The 22,514-nt window shown below is 43.7% G+C and overlaps 1 protein-coding gene across 6 annotated transcripts in view; it reads right to left on the bottom strand.

Annotated features, from left to right (window-relative positions):
• Positions 1 to 984: 984 nt before the first annotated feature.
• The window catches only part of LOC111148477 (microtubule affinity regulating kinase 3), a 123,101-nt gene continuing 101,571 nt past the window's right edge, over positions 985 to 22,514 (bottom strand). For 2 of the 6 annotated variants that reach the window (XM_022505043.1, XM_022505045.1), the window contains exons 13-18: positions 21,708 to 21,925; positions 18,748 to 18,851; positions 9,881 to 10,138; positions 5,515 to 5,541; positions 4,119 to 4,163; positions 985 to 1,527 (exon numbers count right to left, since the gene is read on the bottom strand). In XM_022505043.1, coding sequence (XP_022360751.1) covers positions 1,182 to 1,527; positions 4,119 to 4,163; positions 5,515 to 5,541; positions 9,881 to 10,138; positions 18,748 to 18,851; positions 21,708 to 21,925 — 998 coding nt within the window. In that variant the 3' untranslated portion in view covers positions 985 to 1,181. The remainder of the gene's footprint in view (positions 1,528 to 4,118; positions 4,164 to 5,514; positions 5,542 to 9,880; positions 10,139 to 18,747; positions 18,852 to 21,707; positions 21,926 to 22,514) is intronic. The other 4 variants (XM_022505047.1, XM_022505048.1, XM_022505044.1 and 1 more) reach the window with 3 other exon arrangements.

The raw sequence follows: 22,514 nt of genomic DNA, 5'->3' as shown, positions 1-22,514 counted from the left end.
TTCTGCCCGTGGCAGCGAACAGCTGACTGAGTGACTGTCCAGACGTCCATACTTGGACCACCGACAAAAACCCAGAACTCAAAAGAGCACAACAATCAATGTGGCAATTTTCCCAGGAGACTGAAGTGTCACCCCAAGTGACGAATTCATTACATTACTCCCTCTATATAACCATGTAGGCGGTGGAAAAAAGCTGTAGAATTGATTTATGCTCTGAATCACAAAAGAAAGAAAAAAAAAAGAAAAAAAAAAAAAAAGAACCCAAGAGAGGAAAATTACATACTTCATGGAGAACCCAGACCTGTCAAGACCTGGCATCTCTCCACACGGTTCACGGAGGCTCCTGATTGCCTTCCTCCTCTGGTCACCAAGAGGGCCGACTCCTCCCTTTATTGCCTTTGGAGAAAAAAGATGCTAGTAATCACAAAATGCCGGGCTCCGCGGTAAGGACAAAGCGGCCCCAGGCCTTCATCACTCTCCATTTGCTTTTGTTCGGTCAGCTCGGTGGCGGAGGCAAAAACATACTTCTTAGTCACTGCCTTAATCTGAGTCTTAAATACAGTATTAGGAGACAATGCAAGATTTTACTGAGAAAAAGTGAATTTTTAATTATCTTGTGAATCTACTTAGAAAAACACAAGCAATGTTCACAACTATAAATTTAAACCTTTTGCACTAAAAAAACACAAAACAACAAACACAAAACCACAGGCATGAACTGTAAACCTGTATCAATTATCAACTAGTCTTAAGGTTAATTCTTAGTAGTAATTCAATATTTTCCTCCTTGGCAATTTTCATGTTTTAGCACCAAATGCTCTCCCACGAGGTACGTGTAACAACTCCGGCTGCCAGTGTGAGGAGATACGTCCATATGCACTACTTCACACGCACAGTCCACGCTCACACCACACAGACAGGAGGCCCGTGGCGATGATGTCACACGCTGACTTTCAGGGCAATGGAAATAAGACAGAGGGCACGCGTGTCACACGTCTTTAATGTAGTGCATTCGTAGAAAAAAGGCCAGCTTCCGCTCCCAGGCGTGCTCTCGTCCTTATATTTTAATATCATGATTTAGAAGATGCAGACGTTATTACCTAAATATTATTCTATACATTTCCATCAGTGTTCAGGAAAACACTTAAAATTGCTACTTAATTTACACTGTAATTACTGGGTTACAGCTTTAGCTCATTGGCAATTTTGGAAGCAATATTTTTGAAAGCTATGGATGTCCCTGATATCCGCTTAAACCGGACCCCGTTCAGAGACAGTCTTGGCAGCTTGCACACCTCCATCTCCCACTGCACGAGGTTCTCCGCGTGCCCGTCACCGTGGACACAGAAGAGTAAGAAGCGCTCTCTCTGCTCGTAGTCACAGTTATTGGCGTCCAGCACTTTGCGGATCTCCCGCATCATGTCACTGGGATCCATGGAACTGGTGGTTTTCATGCTCCAGGTAAAGCGCAGGGAGCGAGGTTTTGCTTCTTTGTTTTCATCCTTTTGCTCGGCAGATACGTTGCGACTGAAATGCACAGTGGCAGCTTTATTTTTAATTGCACAGAAAAAACCACCTTTTCTAGTCCAGCTAGTTTATAATCAACATCTTTGCTCTAACAGAATAACTGACCCCCACACTTCTCTTGCACAGGCTCCCATGTGGTGATCTGCTCCTTTACTGAGAAGCATTCCTCTAGTACTCATCCCCCGCTTTCAAACCACGACCCACGCAGGCAAGGCTCTACCTGGCTGGAAAATCTTCGCCGGCCATCTATACTTAATAACATGAAGAAAACAATCTATTAAACAGAATCCCTGGGACTCAGGTGAAGGACAGAGCTGAGCACGTCTCCAAGAAGGGCCCAGCTTTCCCCTCCAGGCTGACTGCAGGTGGCAAGGAGCTGGTGGGCCGCCCAAGGCCCAGCTTAGGGAGGCGGGGTCAGCAGGCCAGCCTCCGGCTCTGACCAGCACGGCTGCCCCTGCACCGTCACTTCTCCTGTTGGGTCGGCTCCTCATAACCTTCACTCAGGATAGCCAGGGCCTCCACATAGTTCAAAGTCACCTTCCCCGCAGGTGGCCCCTGATGCTGTATATACAGTGGGGGGCGGGCGGGGGGCTTTTCTCTATTCCCTCCACCTACCTCAGTATTTTTCCTGCTGCTTTGTTAAACCGCTAATTCTATGGTTAAAAATAATTCTTAGATGACATTATCTTACTACTGAAGCAGAAAAATGAAATGTTAAGGCCTATTTGCTGCAGAGCAGAGCACTCCAACAACGGATTTGAATGCAACCTCTATTGACCCAGAGTAGAAGGGGTGGTCCGAACATCTACAAGGGGATGTCACAGTGGCGCCCCTGGCATAGTTCTCTCAGAAAGTCCATGACTTTCTGAGTCTACCATATTTTGCTCTTCGTGGCATTTAATCATCATTGCTACAAACTTTTATTGACACTCTTTTATTTATAGGACAATGCCTGACACTCTTGTGTATTAAAAACACCCAGTACATGCATGTTAAAAACACTTCATCCTATGGCAAGTTCATCAGAGCTGAGGGTGGGCCACAGGTTTACTATGCCGTAGCTGCCCATGTGGTGGCAGAATATTCAATTTAGTTAAAAATCCACTCAAACTGGTCAGAAGCTTCCTACGTACAAAATGCTGTATTAGGCACTAAATAGGTTACAAAAATGAGCAAAAGCGCTCAAGCTAAGTTGGGGCTGGGGGAGGGAAGACTGTGACCAACTCAAGGCAACAGCAGTAGTACAGGAAAGGTATGAACAGTCCACAGAGGGTGGCAGGACAGACAGGTGGAGCCCTCTAAAGGGAGGAGTGCAGGCGAATGAGGAAATGGCTTCCAGGAGGGGTGGCTTCTGAAAAGAGCTACCAAGAACGATGGGATTCCAATACATGGGGGGGGGGGGGATATGTCATAAGGGAAGGTGAGGATGTATGGAAAGCACAGAGTATGCTGAGTGTACAGATGGACTGGAACTGGGGGCACAGCATCAGCATCACCCCCACGAAAGCCGCTGAGTACTTGTGGCAGACAAACTCAGGACAGCTGGAGCCTGCTCAAGGCTGGCACGGGCAGGCCTGGGTTGGGAGTGACGTCTCAGCTGGGGTAGGGGTGAGGCTGGGAGAGGCCAAGGCTGTTGAGGCCACCCAGGGCAGGTCAGGCAATGGGGCCACTGCAAGTTTTCATTCAGAAAAGTCCCATGATCAGAGCTGACCTTTAAAAAGACCAGCAGGAGAGCAAATGGGCTGACAGGGACCCGAGACAGCATGTTGGTAACTGGTATCGAAAGGGCCTAAGTGGACAAGATCTGCAACCACGGAGGCCTGTCTGAGCCTGACTGGTGAACTCCCCCAACTTCCAAACCTGTGTAATGAAATACGAAATGATCTACAGAATGTAAAAGCAAATTGCATGACTACATAATCATTCTTAAACATCTAATTTAAGGGGCGCCTGGGGTGGCTCAGTGGGTTGAGGCCTCTGTCTTCGGCTCGGATTGTGATCTCAGGGTCCTGGGATCGAGCCCTGAGTCGGGCTCTCTGTTCAGCGGGGAGCCTGCTTCCCCACCCTCTCTCTGCCTGCCTCTCTGCCTACTTGTGATCTCTCTCTCTCTGAGTCAAGTAAATAAATAAAATCTTTAAAAAAAAACCAAAAAAAAAAACCACATCTAATTTAAGACACGAAAATTCTCCTCAATATTCCGCTTTCATTCTTTGAGACCAGAATCATGCAGGAGTTATGGACACGTCAACAGTGCTCCTACTGACTCCCAGAGCTACTTTCAGGCTGTCAGTGCCCAGGCAGGAGGGCCCGATATTTCAACACCCAAACACCAGTGGAAAGCCTGAGTCAGGCTGGGAGGTGGGAGGTTTTCACCAGCGGTTAGCCATGGCACTCTGGCGCCCTCAAGTGGCCACTGGGAGGCGGCAGCAGTGACACTGGTGCTTCAAGAACCACAGAACGCGGACCTCACCAAGCAATCCTACATCGACAGCAGGCATATGATGCAGGACATTCAGAAAAGAGCATCGTTTCTGCCACACACACAAGGTAAATACCTATAAAATATTTTAAGTAAAAATCATTTCCCTCACCTTGAGCCCTCATATCTCCCGTTCCTCTCATATTCAGTTGGAAGCCTCAATGAACAGAATGCAGAAGCACAGAGAAGTGGGAAAGAGAAAAGAAATCTTACAGACCAGTACACGACCACCCATATACAAATACAGATGTCACGAAATGAACAAATCCAAAGCAGTTCAGGTCACCGGCTGTGCTTGTTAAACTCGTCCCGTCAAGGGGGTGACTTGGCCCACACCATCCTTCTCCATGCGTGCTCACAGGTGGGGTGGGAGGCCCCGGCTGCACACCCGCATCACATCCGCAACAGGTACTCTTGCCTGGCTCTGGAACTGGAGATATTCTGACTTTTTAACCCCTGCCCCAAAGTGTAATGGGTTTTAACTAAAAGGAAATGAATTCTATCAGTTAAATCCTACCTCCAACTACCAAATTTCCTGTGCAAGGAAAAATTTGGCAACCGGGAAGATTAAAAAACAATCACGTGGTGGAATTTCCCTTAGAAGGAAAGCGCTCCTCCCACAGTTTTAACAAAGAGCTCACGTTCACACAGCTTTTCAGTGATCCACTGACCTCATCAACACACAGACCCCCATAGCCTGGCTTTCTGGGCACAGGTGGCCCAAATGGCAGATTTTCTGCCTCATTCTCTGTGCATTCCAAGACAGTGAGCAACGTTTTTGTTCTCTTGACTTATCGTCATCAAAAAAATAATCATCTGGTAGGAATATATAAGATTTACCACATGCTTTCAGTAAAGTAGTAAGGCCTACTTCCTTCAGTGGTTGGTGGGAAGCAGGTTTTAGACAGAATACTATTTACTCTTCAACTCTGAAAATATTAAAACTTTTTTGCTGTAAGCTGTCCACATCTTTATTTCCAAAAACCTCAAACCAAATGAGGCTATAGGTTTGAATTTTGTGCTTGCTTCGCATGTAAAAATATTAGCTAATTTCCCAGTCATTTTAAAGTGTTTTGCTAATTCAATCCTTCATGGTATAAAAGATGGCAACAGTTACCACTTACCTTCTGCGGGCTTGAGGCCAATCAGTAATTGTACATTAATATTACTGAACAACTCATTCTTCAAACAGAAGCATGCTAAGTGTTATTAGTATGAAGACAGAATTATTTGGATGCTAAATAATTCTAGCAAAGAAAGAAAATGCACAGAGCATGCACAGGCCTACTGTTACATGGGTGCCACAGTCCCTTTACAAATGCCTGACAGAGTTAATCGATTTCTTTCCAAGGTTTCCTTACAAAGAAATAAGTATTTAGTTCTGAGCAGAAAGTTTAGTTTTTAAGAAAACAAAACAAAAACAAGGCTAGAAAGCCAAACCTGATGTTAATTGCAGGAGCCATTTTGGGGTAAGGATTGGAAAAAAAATGTGTATATATAAATCCTACCTTTTGATAAACCTGAATGACATGTTTCTAAAAGAAATTAAGCCAAAAAAAAAATTAACAAAAATGACTTGCACAAATTAAATAGAAAATCTAGTCAATTATAGAGAGAAAGAAAAACAACAACTAAAACAGGGCTCCTCTTCTGTCTAATGAACAATGGAACAGAGACATTTGTTGAAAAAGTAAAATTACAGGTAACTGAGTTATGTAAAAATCTGTACTTGTAAGAAAAATTCAGCAGTAAATATTGACATTAGCTGTAATTAAATTTATTTAAGGGTTTCTCAGATAGATATACTTTAAGAGGATAAAATCCAATATCCTGTGTTAAAGAAGTGACAGAAATCATCTGTAGTACGCTAAAGTAAGAGGGTAACACCTCTCGATCCTCTTGAGAATGTCTTAGAAATAAAAACCTCACCTTCTTATATAACATTAAAATTTCATTTAAAAATGTTCAACCATTAAGAGAACCTTTACTTATCTCAGGAAGATGATTTAAACATTCACAGAATGCCTATTACAGTGTAGGACATAAATCACTTTTTAAGAAAAAACTAAGTGATTGGGATTTAAAATGAAGTGGACTTTTCAGAGTTTTAGATGGCAAAATGAATGGATATTAAATGATAAGATAATGGGGGTTTCAACTGATGTTTTATGGAATAAACTGGAAGAGCTGTATTTGGAAGGGGCTTTGCTCGTTAAAAATTAAGGAGATGCTTAGGTTGTTCTGAACAGAATCTGACAAAAGAAATTCCAAACTACGAGTCGGGCTTGCATGATCATGTGGTCAGCATTCCTGGGCAAGTGCAGGCTGGCTCACCTACGATTTCTGAAACCTCCCAGTTCTGTGACTAAACACAGGGTTCAGTCTGCGTGAACGAAGGGATGAAGGCCTTGGACTTGTTCTTCTAACATGGATAAGCTGGCACTGCTTCAGATACAACCAGTTAAAAAACATCTAACTAGTGCAGATGCCAGCCAACCACTTCGTAATCAAATCAGAAGCGGTACACAGCAGGGTTACACGTAGTAGAGAAGATCACGCACATGAGAGTACTTTGTAAATAATTAAGCACTACATAAATATAAGGCAGGAATTATGCAAAAGATTATTTTAGTTGAAAACTAATTAAAAGGTCTTTAAAATGTATTTTCATTTCCCAATTTTCTACCTGAGGAAAGTCAGGGTTATTGGTCCAGTGCCATGGGACTGTTTTTCTTCACATTTCCTGCCATGAATCCTGGTGGTATATAAAGAGGAGCAGCGGCAGGACTAAGGCTGCATCCAGGGACCCGTGGACCAATCTGAGGCACACAGAGGCATGAACATCGTGTCTACAGGGTATGAGCACCCTATGTAGGCCGCGCCTGCCCCCAGGAGGGGACAGCCCCACTCCTTCTGACTACCGACAATGGCTGGAGAGCACACAGCTCTCTGAAGACCCACATACCCAGGGCAGAGTCAGAGCCAAGAGCAGATGCAGACCTTCTGGTGCCAGCTCTCCTCCCACCAAACCTCAGCAGGTCTCCGATGCAGCACCTACATAAGCGCCCCTGAGCCGCCGCTTTCACAGGTACCAGGACTCTGATCTGCACAGTCATTGTTAGGGCGGGATAAGCAGCCTTCGCTGATCTAACACTTAGTTGTGTCAGTGTACCTCTAAAGGACAGTAAACGGAGGCTACAGACCTCAGTGTGCAAACTTTAACAAATAGAAGACTGTATTTCTGCCAATCTTTAGAGGTAGAAATTGCCTGGAAATGTAAAATAAGATAACCCCCAAGATTTTTCTAAAATTAAACCAAGAAAGCTCAGTCTCCAATTTTAATTCAAAGACATGAAATAAACTACATTAGAAAATGAGGGACAAGGACCCACACTGTCCCTGACAGCCCTGCAGGGCAGCACACACAGCAGACTGAAGGGCCTCTTCTGGAGGCACAGACCTGGCTCAGCAACTTTTGGGTGTATAACTTTGAACATGTGCCTTAAACTCTCTGAACCTCATCTCCCACGTGGTCCTACAAAATCGGGATAATACCTATCACACAGGCAGACTGTGAAGGAGATCAAACGAATGTACGAGAATGTGTGCATAGCCATGTGCATCTTTATCAACGTAAAACAAGTACATCTCTGTAAGTCTATAGACATCTGTTCACCTTAGCACTCGATAAGCAATCAGTAAATGTTAGTTATGTTACCTGTAACGATGATAGCATTAGGATGACCAAAAAAGAGCACAAAGTAAAAAATAAATTCAAGGATATTCTTGATATGTAAGGTTTTATTTAAAGAGCCCATTACAGACTGAAGTGTGAAGACAAACAGCGGCCTGTCCTGCAACTAGCTCAGACAGATCTGACTGGGTGCGTCCCCACTGCACCCAGGGCTCTCCCAGTGTATACCGCCAGTCAGCAGTAAGCCAGGCCAGGGAGCTAACAGCCGGCAGGACGGTAAGTGGCTCGTTCCCCTACCACCTGAGTTTCAGAGGCAGATTCCCTTTCAGTTTAGCCCACAAGGAAGAAACTAGGGAACAGAGAGGCCTGGGACAGGCCATAGGATAACCCTGAAAGGGAGGAAGAAATTATTCTGGAGGTCACCAGACCCTTCTTGGATTCAGCTCCCTGCTTCTCTTACTGGTCCCAAGTGGGTGCCCCAAACCTGGCAAAGTCCTTTGGACCATTCTACTCTTCTGCCCAGTTGGGAACAGGGGGTCTCAGCAAAGGGGTAGAGTAAGAGGCTGGACTGTAACTTCTGGCCCCCCTCTGACCTCCAATCAATGATAAGAGAGAGCAGAAGTCCTCTCTAATCTGGTCGCCAGTGTCCTGACGACAAGCAGATTATCTGGAGAAAGACAGCTGAATGTGACTCGGCTAAGTTCAGGTGATTGATTTAAAAGAATGTAACATTACTGGAGGAATTAAGGAGACTGAAAAGTGGGATCTGGCTTATAGGTTAAATACCAAAGATAGCAGGAAACACAGCAGCCAGCTAGTGAGCCACAGGGAATATGGAGAAACAGAGGAGGGGGGTGCCAGCCTATCAGACTCTGTTGTTCTGAGTAAAATAAAAATGATGCATAAGAGGGTCTGTGATACGGAGAGCTGCAGGATGCCCTGGACATACTAATCCACAGTGAGGCTGGACTTTTTTTTTTTTTTTTTTTAAGATTTTACTTATTTATTTGAGAGAGAGAGAGACAGAGAGAGAGAGAGAGAGAAAGTGAGAGAGAGCAGAAGCTGAGGGAGGGCAGAAGGAAAGGGGGCAGCAGACTTCCCACTGAGCAGGGAGCCTGATGCCGGACTCAATCCTACGACCATGGGATCATGACCTGAGCTGAAGGCAGACACTTAACAGACTGAGTCATCCAGGTGCCTGTGAGGCTCAATTTTTGAGAAACTCTTCTGGGAATCCTGAGAGTACAGGGGCATTCAGGTCTCCTGAGTGTGGTCCCAGCTAATGGTGCCTCTGCCTGTGTGCTTATGGTGCATAGAGGCACTTTTTCTTCTTCCTCTTACAGCAGTCAATGATTCTAAGCCTTTGCAGCCTCCAGATTAGGTTATGGAAATAAAGTTCAAAGTACCTAAAGGGAAAAAGGATTTTTATAGACCACAGATGCTAGCTTCTTGCTGAGACGAAATCAGGAATTTTATCTGCCAAACTATATGTTTAAGCAAGCTACCTTGTTCTTACTATAACTTACTGACAGAGAGAACAGTTTTAAGATTTAGACCTTCGGAAACTTAGTGTCCTTCAGTGACAATGACAGGAGGTGAGAGAGTTAAGAGAAGAAATGTCTCTCTCCTCCATGTCCAGACCACATGTTGTCTCCGGCAGCGACTGCCCCCGGAGTGCCAGCCTATACTGGAGGTGGGGTTTTACTGAACTGCAGTAAACATGCCATGTGGACAGAAGTGTGCGACAGCCTCCCTAGTGCTGGAGGACTTCTGGTGCTGTGAAGATTCTGAGCTCTGTAATTCCTACTCCAAAAGGTTTTAAAGTATAAAAAATATATATATATATATAAACCAGAAAAACATGAGCTAAAGACAAAGCGAAAGGTGCCTGGGTGGCTCAGTTGTGTTAAGCCTTTGCCTTCGGCTCAGGTCATGATCCCAGGGTCCTGCGATTGAGTCCCGCATTGGGCTCCCTGCTCAGTGGGGAGCCTGCTTCTCCCTCTATTCTTCCCTCTATTCTGCTTGTGATCTCTCTCAGCAAAAAAAAAAAAAAAAAAAAAAAAAAAAGGTTAAAGACAAAGTGAAAAAAGTATTTGGGCAGTTGCTTTACACAACAGAGAAGACGTTTCTCGTTTTGCTCTTATATTTGCTCCAAACCACCAGCACAACCCAGCACTTACCTCCTTGTGAGTTTTGAAGTTAATTTACTAAAAAGATTAGTGGAGCCTCGGCTTCGAGTCTGTGACAATGGTGTGGCTTCGTGGGACAGGCTGGGTGAGGCAGGCGGGCCATTATACGTGGCAGTCCGCCGCTCCCGGGGCTGGCCATGGAAAGTGCTGCGACTGGCTGTGCCCCGTGGGAAGCGGAGTCGGTCTGGCGTGGCTGCGCTGCTGACACTGTGCGTCGAGGCAACTGGAGTCCTCGGATCAGGAATAGTGCTAGAAGATCAGAACAGAACAGTCTCACATCTTTGTTCACAAAAGCCCAGCTTTGTGGCAAACATGGCACACAAAAATCTACAATGTACCTCTTATATATGGTGGAAAAAACCAGTTATAATAAATGTCTAGACCCACGGGGGTATTTTATAGGGTTCAGGACCAAAAGGCAAGCTAAACAGGAGGGTATCAAATAAATAGTATATAATGAAACACAGCCTCATGGGGTTTAAGGTAATAGGACGTACATATTTTCAAGGACAAGATAAGTGCAGGGAAATTCTAGGACAAAGGAATGGCTAACTCAAGCTTTTCCCCTTTGCTTCCTTCTCAAAGTTGCTTACATGCAGAGAACCTTGCCAATATAAAAGAAACATAGGCTATGCAGGTGAAATCGAAGAATAGGCAACTAAAACGTTTTAGAAGCACACAAACACGAATGGCACGTTTACTATCAGATCCCACATGCTAAGAGCAGCACCACAGAGAGGAGGGGGGCTGCTTACACCCTTTGCAGTATGCAAAGGCATGAAGACACACATAGACGACCAAGGACACCATGACACAGGATGCACTTAACTAAAACCACACACAGGAAGGGTACTTTGTGCACAAGAGTAACGACCCGTGGACTATAAATCCACAGCACAGCATGGAGCAGTGGCGGGCACACACGAGTCTCACGAGGAATGTGCAGTTGTCTTACACAGCCTTGCTGTTATCTCCTTCACTGTCTACTGGAGGTACCATCATCGTGGGGTGCCCAGAGGCTGACATGGACATCGACTTCTGATGTCTCAGCCGACAGGTGGAAGCTGTGGCACAAACTGAGGCAGGGCTAGCTGCGTAAGCGAACAGTTCTGTCAGGCTGGGAGGGGGTTTGGGTTCAGGCAGAGGCAGAAACAACAATATGATGGCGCAGTGACAAAAAGAGCGACCTGCTACTTAAAGCACACACTTTCCTCCCCAAACCATCTCATTTTTGCCTTAGAACAAAAATCTCTTAACCCTGCTTTAGGGATTCAGCAGCAATTACTAACCTGTAGCTGCCTTTTTTCCAAACAGTAAAAGATTTATTAGCTTTAAAGAAGAAAAATGACATCTTGTTTGAATATTTATGAGAGGGGCAGTGTCTTCTAAGCTGTGTACAAAACCAAGTCTCTCCCGAAAGAGAGGCCTCCATTCCAACTAGAGTGGTCAAGTGAACCCACAACATGAGCACACTGTGCCCCACCTGCTCTTCCAGCGCAGACGTAGTTTAAATGGACTAGTAAAAGGAAAGGAATAGTAACTAGGTGCATTTATCCAAGGGTCCTATGCTGTTTAAAGACAGATGAGAATCTTCCTATGCAAAGGGCATTCACTTCTTTATAAACAAGTCAAAATCCCTACGGGGTCAATAGAGACCCTTTTTTCAAGGCAGAAAATCTAGCAAGAGTAATTCAACTGCTCGCAGACAAAGAAACAGAGCAACAGACGTGGCTGTGGACCCCGGCGGCTTCACCTGGCCCGGAGTGAAGGAGTCTCACCATGGCCACGCTGCTTCTTAATTCCAGCTCAGTCATCCTGTCCTTGTTCCCAAAGAGGCAGTTTCTCTCCTTTGAGGCGAGCCAGGGATTCAGAATTCTGATCCTGCGCATCAGTCTGTACACCCTCCCCACCTCTACCCCAGGGTCTCCCCACACAGGGTCTTCCCTCCCGTCCCACACTGGCCTATATCTTAGCACCTATCCTCACTGGTCTCCTGGCCTTCACTGGGCGCTCATCGGCTACAGCCTTTCGAAAGCAGCCTGTGTCTTCAGGACCAAGTTCAAACCCCTCAACTCCTAGTTGCACCCTCAGGCACCCATGGCCCAGGCTGGCTACATCTCCAGGCTCTACCTTCTACTGTTACCTCTGGGAACCTGACTTTTGGAAGCTCCTATCATGTGCAATCCCTTGGTCATATATCAGGTCAAATAATTTCACAGAACTATTCTCTGTGCCTGGAGAACAAGCATCTTCGATTGTCATCAAAATTTAACGCAGTCACCCTCTCCATGAAGTTTCCCCTGATGCCCTCTCCCATCAGCAGCAAATCACCCCCCCTTTTATACTACCTTCATCTGCTACTATGCCCCATATTACATCACAGTGACCCTTCCCTGCTAGACTGTCCTGCAAGCATGGTGCTCAATAAATGCTCTCCTCACTGAAAAGGTAAGTTTGGGAGTCCCTGGCGCTCTGACAGTCGTGACTGGGGGGGGGTGAGGAGATGTGTCTATAATAAATTTCTCAAGAAGATAATTTGTCCCTGCATTTTTGTTTGAGAATTCTGTCTTCTGACCTGGGAGAAGGGCTCTAATATAGCCACAGAAGAATTGGAAACAAATGCCTTATGAAGATAAAGACAGATTCGGTTTCATGTTTTTGCCATTCAGCATCGACTCTTTTTCCCAGGCCAATGACACTTGAATTCCGCTATGGGGGAAACAAGCTCCGAGGCTCTGGATTCAGACTCCACCCCAGACTCTCCCAGCCACTCTGGCCAGTGACAGACTGGCCAGAACCACACCAGCACGGACCCAGAGCCAAGCCCAGGGCTTCTGTCTGAGGAGAGCTCAGTGTGGGAAGATGCCAAGCCAAATGCTGCTGAGCCCAACCAGGAAACCCCTACAGAGAAAGCGGAATTAGGAGACGGACCCTGATTCCTTCCTTGCACTTTTTTAGTTAAAGGAACTCAAAAGATACACTTTTCAAAAAAAGATTTATTTGAGAGAGTGTGAGTACATGCGAGGGGGTGGGGGACAAAGAGAGGAGCGAATCCCAAGCAGACTCCCCACTGAGCACGGAGCCAGACGTGGAGCTCAATCTCACAACGCTGAGATCACAACTGACCTGAAATCAAGAATCGGTTGGCGCTCAACTGACTGAGCCATCCAGGTGCCCCTGATTCAACTCTTTTTATTTTTATTTTTTAAAGATTTATTTGTTTGACACAGAGAGATCACAACTAGGCAAAGCAGCAGGCAGAGAGAGCAGGGGAAGCAGGCTCCCCGCTGAGCAGAGAGCCCGATGTGGGGCTCGATCCCAGGACCCTGAGACCATGACCCAAGTGGAAGGCAGAGGCTTAACCCACTGAGCCACCCAGGCGTCCCTCAACTCTTTTTGAAGACTAGTCAAGTGCAGTAGTGAGAAGCGGAGGGAAAACAGCAGAATAAGGAGTGATTCAACTATCTGAGAAATGCTTGTTTCTCATACATGTAAACATACATATACATATATACACACAACTTCATTTTTAAACAAGTTACAGATAAATACGATTGTCTTTTGTGCTCTATTATCTTTTTAGGGCAGGTCAAGGGTCAACCCACTTGATGCCTCTGCCCAGCTGCTAACATTCTCTTGCTCAAATTAGGAGCTAGGATCAATGCGTGCATTAAAAGCAAGGGAAGAAAGGATGATGGGTTGTCTGGCTTCTTCCCTGGAGAATATGAATGATCCCAAAGACCTGAAGAAGGAAAGAGCTTTTAGTCAGCATACAGAGCAAGAAGATGCCTGATCTACTCCCTGCCAAGGCACCCCGCTCAACGGCTGGACTGTGTAGGCAAGACCTATAAGGCACATAAGCATGGCAAGACTGGATACTTTGCAGCAAAACAGTGACCCTCCTTAAAGTTATAAACCTTTCTCAAAAGGGAAGTGTAAGGGGCGCCTGCGTGGCTCAGTCAGTTGAGCAGCCGACCCTTGATTTCAGCTCAGGTCGTGATCTCAGGGTCCCGAGATCAAGCCCCACGTGGGAGTCTGCTTCTCCCTCTCCTTCTGCTCCCCCTCCATAGCTCTATCTTCTCTCTCTCTCAAACAAATAAATAAAAGCTTTAAAAAAAAAAAAAAAAAAAAAAAAAAAGGAGGGTGGTTGCCTGGGTGGCTCAGTGGGTTAAAGCCTCTGCCTTCAGCTCAGGTCATGATCTCAGGGTCCTGGGATCGAGCCCCGCATCGGGCTCTCTGCTCAGCCGGGAGCCTGCTTCCTCCTCTCTCTCTGCCTGCCTCTCTGCCTACTTGTGATGCCTGTCTGTCAAATAAATAAATAAAATCTTAAAAAAAAAAAAAAGTAAGTGTAAGTTGATATTTCATTGTAAATTTTTAAATTTTTGACACACTAATCCTGAAAGAAATTAAATGAATCATTTTAGAAATTTAATCCCTGTCACATCACGAGTTTCACAAACCAAGCAACAAGACATATGGTTTTTTTTTTTTTGTTTTGTTTTGTTTTTGTTTTTACTTCTACAGTAGGCTTAGAGCTTGATTTAGGGAACAGTAAACTCACTAAATGTCTTTTGAGTTTCAAATTTGTACAAAGTCACAAAAAAATTTTTTTTAAAAGATTTTATTTATTTATTTGACACAGAGAGAGATAGAGAAAGAGGGAGCGAGCGTGCAAGAGTGTGCACACAACCAGGGGGAGCAGCAGGCAGAGGGAGAGGGAGAAGCAGGCCCCCTACTGAGTAAGGAGCCTGATGTGGTGCTCGATGCCAGGACCCTGGGATCATGACCTGAGCAGAAGGCAGACGCTTAATCAACTGAGCCACCCAGGTGCCCCTTAAGTCACAAAAATTCTGTTTACAACAGACAACCCCAATATCACACTGGGCTGTATATTCTAAAAGGTCATCATGTTGATTGCTGAGAAAACTGGACAAAGTGTTACCAACCAAAAAGTGCTAAAAATGGTGATTATATTTAATAGATTAGTCCATAATCATCTACATCAGCAAAACAGCAGCTGCATTACATTTTTAGAATTTCTGGGCCCAACGGGAAACCATTTTCTTTTTCAAAAGATTTTATTTATTCATGAGGGAGAGAGAGAGAGAGAGAGAGAGAGGCAGAGGCAGAGGCAGAGGGAGAAGCAGGCTCCCTGGAGGCCAATGCGGGACTTGATCCCAGGAGCCTAGAATCATGACCTGAGCCAAAGGCAGATGCTTAACCGATTGAGCCACCTAGGTGCCTGGGAAAACCAATTTCAAAGCTTAACCAGCAGAAATAGCAACCTGTTTCTGACAACTCAAGTTGTACGAGATTCTTGTTAATCTGACTGCTCCGTATTTATGTCTGATTGTCTTTTTTGGAAACTCTACTCTACCTTCAGTTACTAAAGGATAGGTATTTTGAATTCGTTTGATATGACATTTATGCCATATTGGAACACTCTGATACGGAATGTTTTGGTTGCTGATTCAAACCACACTCAGTAATTGGGCAAAGGCAGAATTAAAAATATAACCAAAAGATACATGTGTGAACTTTCTCTGCTCAATCCCTGTACCTTGATTCAGGACAAAGGGATAAATGGATAAGATAATAGAGACACTTTACAATTTTAAAATCTTACCTAAAATATCAAATACCTAAAACTTCTCTGAAAAGATTCTGTTGTGCTTTATTATAACTATATCACACTACTTCTTTGGGGGCCCTCAACCGAACACTTCAATAGTCTCTGGACATATTTAAAAGTATAAGAAAGAGCAGGACAGAGTCCATGTTATGTGTGTAGGTTAGCAAAATAATTAAGAAGTCAGTGTAAACTAAGACACTCAAGACATTCTTGACACTCCCATCTGAATGGTTTACTGGTACGTCCGTCCATAAGCTAGGATGTGTTCAGCATTATGTATCAGTCTCTGCGCTAACTGGCTTAAAACTCGCTGTAAAGAACTACACAATTGTGACACAATCACACAACTGAAGTTGTGGTTACACTCTCTCATGCCTGGTTTATACGGACTGTTCGTCACTGTTGGAAATGGGCCACAGTCAGAGACTGCCATCAGAAGAAGGCAGAATAACTACATTAGGAAACGTAGCAGAAAGGAAGCTGGATTTTGGCATGCCTGGTGTCAAAACAACGGTCTAACTCAGAAAACAGTTCACATGTACTCAAGCCAAAGTAACAGTTCGCCAAATCCTGTAACTTCTGTTCCTTAAACAACAACGATTTCTTTATTTTCATACAGCAAAGCTGATAAAATAGAAAGACTGCACTGGTAAAAATCAATCCATAAAATTAATTTTAAAATTAAACAATGACATGGCCAATGGGGAGAATTTTAAACATTGTCCCATGCTCACGGCAGGACTTGGACAACAGCAGAAGAGCTTGTGTAGGATACACACAGCTTCAGTTCAAACTCGCACAGCCTTTACTAGCCATGCTCACGTTGGAATTCTGCATAAACATACACGCATGTAAGAAAAAAGTCCCACATATTCATGGTTAAAAACGAAAATGAAAGTCCTTCTTCAGAAGTTAACAGGGATCCAGGCATCCTGTAGCTCACAGGAATTTTAGTCAAGGAGTCAAAGATCTACATCTCTCTACAGAGAGAAGAAAGTAACCGTCTGGTTAAAAAGTCATCTGGGCACAGAGAAGGAGCAGTGGATCTGATTAAAGACTCAGCATCTACTTTAAGGGTGAGAAAGTTGTAACACGTACTGCCCTAACTGAAAGTAAAAAATATGACTAGTTTGGCATTCAAGCCTCTAATAATTTCCCACAATTTTTCAATGAATTTCTATGATAGAAAGAAAAAGAAAATCCAGATACTATACAAATTTTGGGCCTTGTCTTGAGTGCTTTGACATTGAGACTCTATTTGGCTAAAGATAAAAGACAAAACAAACAACAATAACAACAACAAAAAACCACTTTCAAAAGCAAAGCATTTAAATGACTGAAGCTAATGGAAGCAATGAGGCCTAGGCTGGGATAAGGAGAATCAGTCCCACCAGGGAAAGTGTCTGCAGGGAGGACACAGACAGGTAATGACTCCAAAGAAATTAGAGAATTCTTCAAACTATTTCCAAAGAGTGAGTCGAATACTGCAGGAAGGGACAGTTAGAAGAGCATGTGCACACATACAAACACAAGCCAGGGAGCAGTGAGTAGTAGATCCTGGTCTTAACAGCCTTTTAAAAAGTCTGACTCTGTACCTCAGAGAACTGTATTTCCTAAAGATCAAGAAGAATCTGGTAGAACAGTTCAATAATTTAGAAGAATTTCCGAAAGGAAGAAGAGTCATGAAGCAACATTTACATTAGAAACTTCTAATTGTCTTCTACTGAGAAACTCTATTAAATAACACTGAACTAGAAGAAATCTGATAGATATGAGAATGTAAAGGAAAGAAACTTTACCAAAGAATAGACTACTATTAAAATACCTATAAGCTATATAGCACAGCTGCCACACCATACTCAAGTTATTAACAGTTCTTAATCATGAGGAAAAAGACAATGTTTTTTTTTTTTTATAAATTTTTTTTTTTTTAAAGATTTTGTTTATTTATTTGACAGAGAGAGATCACAAGTAGATGGAGAGGCAGGCAGAGAGAGAGAGAGAGGAGGAAGCAGGCTTCCTGCTGAGCAGAGAGCCCGATGTGGGACTCGATCCCAGGACCCTGAGATCACGACCCGAGCCGAAGGCAGCGGCCCAACCCACTGAGCCACCCAGGCGCCCCGAAAAAGACAATGTTAAAACAAATAGGCATACAGGAATCAGAAAAGAGAATCTTGCAATGTAAATATTTTAAAAGATGCACTGAATAATCCACATAATTTCACACAATAAGCTTTTAGCTTCATGTCAACTCAGAGTTAAGCAGTCTATGGGAGAGGGAAATGACAGTCTGGTTTTGAGGATGGAAGAGGAAAGGAGAATCTTTGCTTAGGCTGCCATGGAAGTTAGCGACCAAACATTTGACTAATGAGATCTACAGGGATCAGAAACCATACGATGCATCTTCAGAAAGTAAGTATCAGGAAAAAAGAAAGAAACCATTTTGATGCCAGACATGGGACTGTGACGAGACCAGACAATGTTCAAGTTAGGTGGCCAGGGGACAACGAAAATGGTGGGAATTTACTTAATGGATTTCTACTCCAGAACTTAGCTTGCGCACTACGGCTTTACCTCACCCCTCTGCATTTAATTTATACGCTACTCTTATGGAAAGAAAAGAAGGAAATCCATGCTTGCCTGAGAAACTTGTCCCATAAAGAATATATTTAACTACTCTACCAATCCCAACCTCTTTCTTCTCTCCCCCCGCCCAAAGGATGGTCTTAGGCCCTACTTAATCCCACTTTTCCCACTCAACTTCTCCACTTGGCCCCTCTGGTCACCTGCTGGCCTGTTCCTGAAGGCTCCCCCACCTGCCTCAACTGTGCTTCAGAGGCTTGGCTCCCTGCGCCCCGGGTCCTTATCCCTCCCCGCTTCACCCTTTGTTCAACTTGTTAACGCACACAAAATAATGTCCACTTCCCTACTTGTTACTCTACAACTATAACACAGCTTAAGATGTGTCTCCTATAGGAAAGCTCCCTCATTTAACTCAATCCTTTCCACTACCACACGCACAGCCTGCCAGGTAAACAAGCTCTGAACAATGACAGGAATTGGAATTCTAGTATCTTGCTAAAAATTTCCATCATATTTAACTTACCGTGAAAGAATACTTACCATTATTATCTGAATTTTGATTATAAAAACCGAGAAGTAAACAACATGCTTCCGTTTCTTTTGGGAAAAACAGATTTTCTTGCAAACAGGTGAAATTTCGTACCTGTTTTCTTTCCCATTCTGAATTACTGAATGTCTATCGGCTGTAGTTCTTTCACTGCACACGTAAGTATTTCGCCGTGTCATTCCACCAGATGCTGTATTAGTCTATTAAAAAAAAGGGGGAGGTTTGCCTTTTAACCATTTAGTAATAAGGAGAGTACAATGAGGAAAAACAAGCTATTTAAATACACAAGAATAATTTAGTCTTTGAATAAACCGACAGTAAGCTATCAGTGGTACTGGCTAAAAGATCACAAAAGAGGGTGGAGACAACAGCCTCTGCTGTCTCCTGGCAGAAAGAATGAAACCTGGCTATGGTAGAGCAACTCTTAAAAAGCCAGCTATAGGGCACCTGGATGGCTCAGTGGGTTAAGCATCTGCCTTCAGCTCAGGTCATCAGGGTCCTGGGATCGAGTCCCGCATCCGTCTCTCTGCTCAGCAGGGAGCCTGCTTCCTCCTCTCTGTCTCTCTCTCTCTGCCTGATTCTCTGCCTACTTGCGATCTCTCTGTCAAATAGATAGATAAAATCTTAAAAAAAAAAAAAGCCGGGGGGCGCCTGGGTGGCGCCTGGGTTACGCCTCTGCCTTTGGCTCAGGTCATGATCTCAGGGTCCTGGGATCGAGCCCCGCATCGGGCTCTCTACTCAGCAGGGAGTCTGCTTCCCCTTCTCTCTCTACCTGCCACTCTGCCTACTTGTGCTCTCTGTCTGTCGAATAAATAAAGAAAAATCTTAAAAAAAAAAAAAAAAAGCCGGCTACAATAATCCATAAATTAGTTCATATATTACTTTAAACAGAGTGGGAAAGTAGATATCCACTGTTTTTAAAAGCTAATAATTTTAAAATAAAAATTAAAAAAGGATTAGAAACATAAGGTAAACATACAAATAAAATAAATAGCAAGCATGAGAATAATAAGAGTGAAAAATAAAGGACTAAACATAAGTATTAAAAACTATAAAATTATTCGTAAAGACACAGGGGTAAGTCTGTACAACCTTGCATTACACAGATTCAGAGATATGACACCAAAGGATGAATAACAAAAGGAAAAAAAACTGAGCCCCGTGTCAGGTTCCTTCAGGTCATGACTTGAGCCGAAGGCGGATGCTTAACGACTGAGCACCAGGACCCAGGCGCCCCCCAATTTTCTTTTTTTTTTAAAGATTTTATTCATTTGACAGCGAGAGCAGGAACACAAACAGGTAGAGTAGGAGAGGTAGAAACAGGTTTCCTGCAGAGCAGAGAGCCTGATGCAGGGGTTGATCCCAGGACCCTGGGACCACGACCTGAACCAAAGGCAGATGCCCAACGACTGAACCATCCAGGCGCCCCCACACCTATTTTTGAAAAGCTAATGCTTTCAAAATTAAGCAAGGAAGAGGCACTTGGGTGGTTCAGTTAAGCATCTGCCTTTCGGCTTGGGTCATGGTCCCAGGGTCCTGCAATCAAGCCCCGTTACAGGTTCCTTGTTCCTTGCTCAGTAGGAGTCTGCTTCTCCCTCCCTCTCCTGCTCCCCCTGCTTATACTCTGTTTCTCTCTCTCAAATAAATAAAATCTTAAAAAAAAAAAAAAATTAACCAAGGAAAGGAATGCTTTCAAAATTAACAAGCAAGGAATTAACAACTACAGAATTTTATCAGATTAAGAAAATTTTTTAAACAAAGAGAAACACAGCCACCTTTAATACAGCACGAGGAGACCACGTACAGGGAAATTCCAGTCTAAATGGGAGAAAATTTTAGTAACGTTACTTTTTTTCTTTTATAAATAATCAGATATGGATGACTGATAATGCTGGGGGGTGTATCTTCAAAAGGGAGGTATGCAGTTGAGTAGAGCAATAGGGACAGAAAGTCATGAGGGCAGAGGACAGGGTCTTACCTTCCTCTCACAACTCTCAACAAAAGTTGGAGACTGAACTTAACTTGCAGGACTGTGACATGACAACCCAACTTTATGGCATTAGGAAGGCAAAATCAAAAACCTTGCACATAGGGTTTACTCTGATAAAACACAAGGTCAGAGGATGGCAAAGACAAACCCCCTGGGGCCTCTCTATGAGCTCCTATTCCCAGAACAGCACACATAAGAGCCTCCGGAAAAGAGCAGCCGAGCTTCTCCGTGGGCCCCCACACTTTGGGTTTTTTGAGGTAGAGGGAGGGCTGTGCCACTGTTAACTTTGAAGGAAAAATATGTGGTTATAGAATATTCCTAAGACTGTATATCCTCTGGAAATTCGTTCTAAAATTACTTCAAGAGTGTTAAGAATAATAATCACTATATTAGTCAGATAGAACATGTTTCAATTCACAGAAAAGTTCCTGAAACTGAATAGACTGAATTTAATAAATACTACCAACTTAAGGGGGAGATTTGTTAAGGATAGGGATTAAGAGATGGAAACAGATCAGCAGTATAATTTTAGGAAATTACCTAACTTTTCTTCATTTTCTCACCTTAAAATTTAGCTAATACATGGAGAAACACTTGCATAGTCCCTGGTAAGCAGTAAGGACTCAGTCAAATGTTTTTTGCATCTGAAGATGCACACCACATCGCTGGCCCTCAACCAATCAGACCTCCCAGTGTCCTCCACACACACTGTTAGGCTTCTGTCTGCAGCCGTCTGTCTGCTGTCATCATTTGGTTTTATTTATTTCCTGGCAGGTATGAGGTATTTCTATTTCTCAGCACCTGATATGACCTAAAGCTCAGCAGATGTTTGTGGAATAACCAGACACAGTCCTTGGCAAGAAAGATCTGAACATTCATCTAGTGGGATGGGGCTCAGCAAGAAACACCTTCAACCCAGGTACTGAAGGTGATCTCTACAGGCTGAGACTGGGCACGGTGGCCTGGTGGGGACAGCACTGTAGGTGGATAAGGACAGAGGAACACAACGTCTAGACTGCCATAAGCCTACAATCCTAGGAATGCTCTCTAGCGTAACAACACTTACACTAGGGACAGTAGAGCTTTTCTTGCGTTCAGGAATATCGGCCTTATTGGGATTACTTGCGTTCCCAAGCATGGGACTGGCTGGAGCAATTCCCTTTCCTCCAACAGCACTTCCGCTTGATTTCCGGGAAGGAATTCCGTCTTCTTTGAGGTCACTATCTGCAGTGCTGGTCTGACTCCTTTTTGGATATGCCACGACTGAAGGAATAGCCGGTCCAGCTAAAAAGAAGAGTTTACTTTTTAAAAGTCAGAATACAGTTTTACAATTTATTCTGTGAAAATAAACATATTTTATAAGATGACGTAAGACTATCATCTAAAAAAATACAAGAGAGTAAAATCCTATAATAGGATGTTTCCCGTTCACATATAATGTCTTCCCTATGCAATGAGTTCAATTTGGAAATTTCACTTCCTTGTCCCTTTCTACTTTTCTTAGAGTTCTGGTTTTGTTTGTTTATTTGCATTTATAAGCTTGTACAGTTGTGCTTCAGAGCTAACTTCAGGGATAGCTGTCCACTGAAAACATCTTCAGAGTGTTACTGTACAGATAAATAATCAAACTAACTTGACGCACATACATCATGCAGAATGAACTGCTTCACCTGGTACATCAGAGTGAAACTTACCCTTTTTTGTATGAGAGATGCCTTCACCTTTGGAACAGAATAGTACAGATTTTTATGGGTCATGACTTTTGAAGTTTTATCCTAGATCTTTTTTTTTTTTTGTTCAAAGATTTTATTTTCTTATTTGACAGAGAGAGACACGGCAAGAGAGGGAACATAAGCAGGGGGAGTGGGAGAAG

The sequence above is a fragment of the Enhydra lutris genome, unplaced genomic scaffold (genome assembly GCF_002288905.1).
Source record: "Enhydra lutris kenyoni isolate GAN:26980312 unplaced genomic scaffold, ASM228890v2 scaffoldscaffold20, whole genome shotgun sequence".
NCBI classification, from domain to species: domain Eukaryota; kingdom Metazoa; phylum Chordata; class Mammalia; order Carnivora; family Mustelidae; genus Enhydra; species Enhydra lutris.
This window is presented reverse-complemented; position numbering and strand designations above follow the sequence as displayed.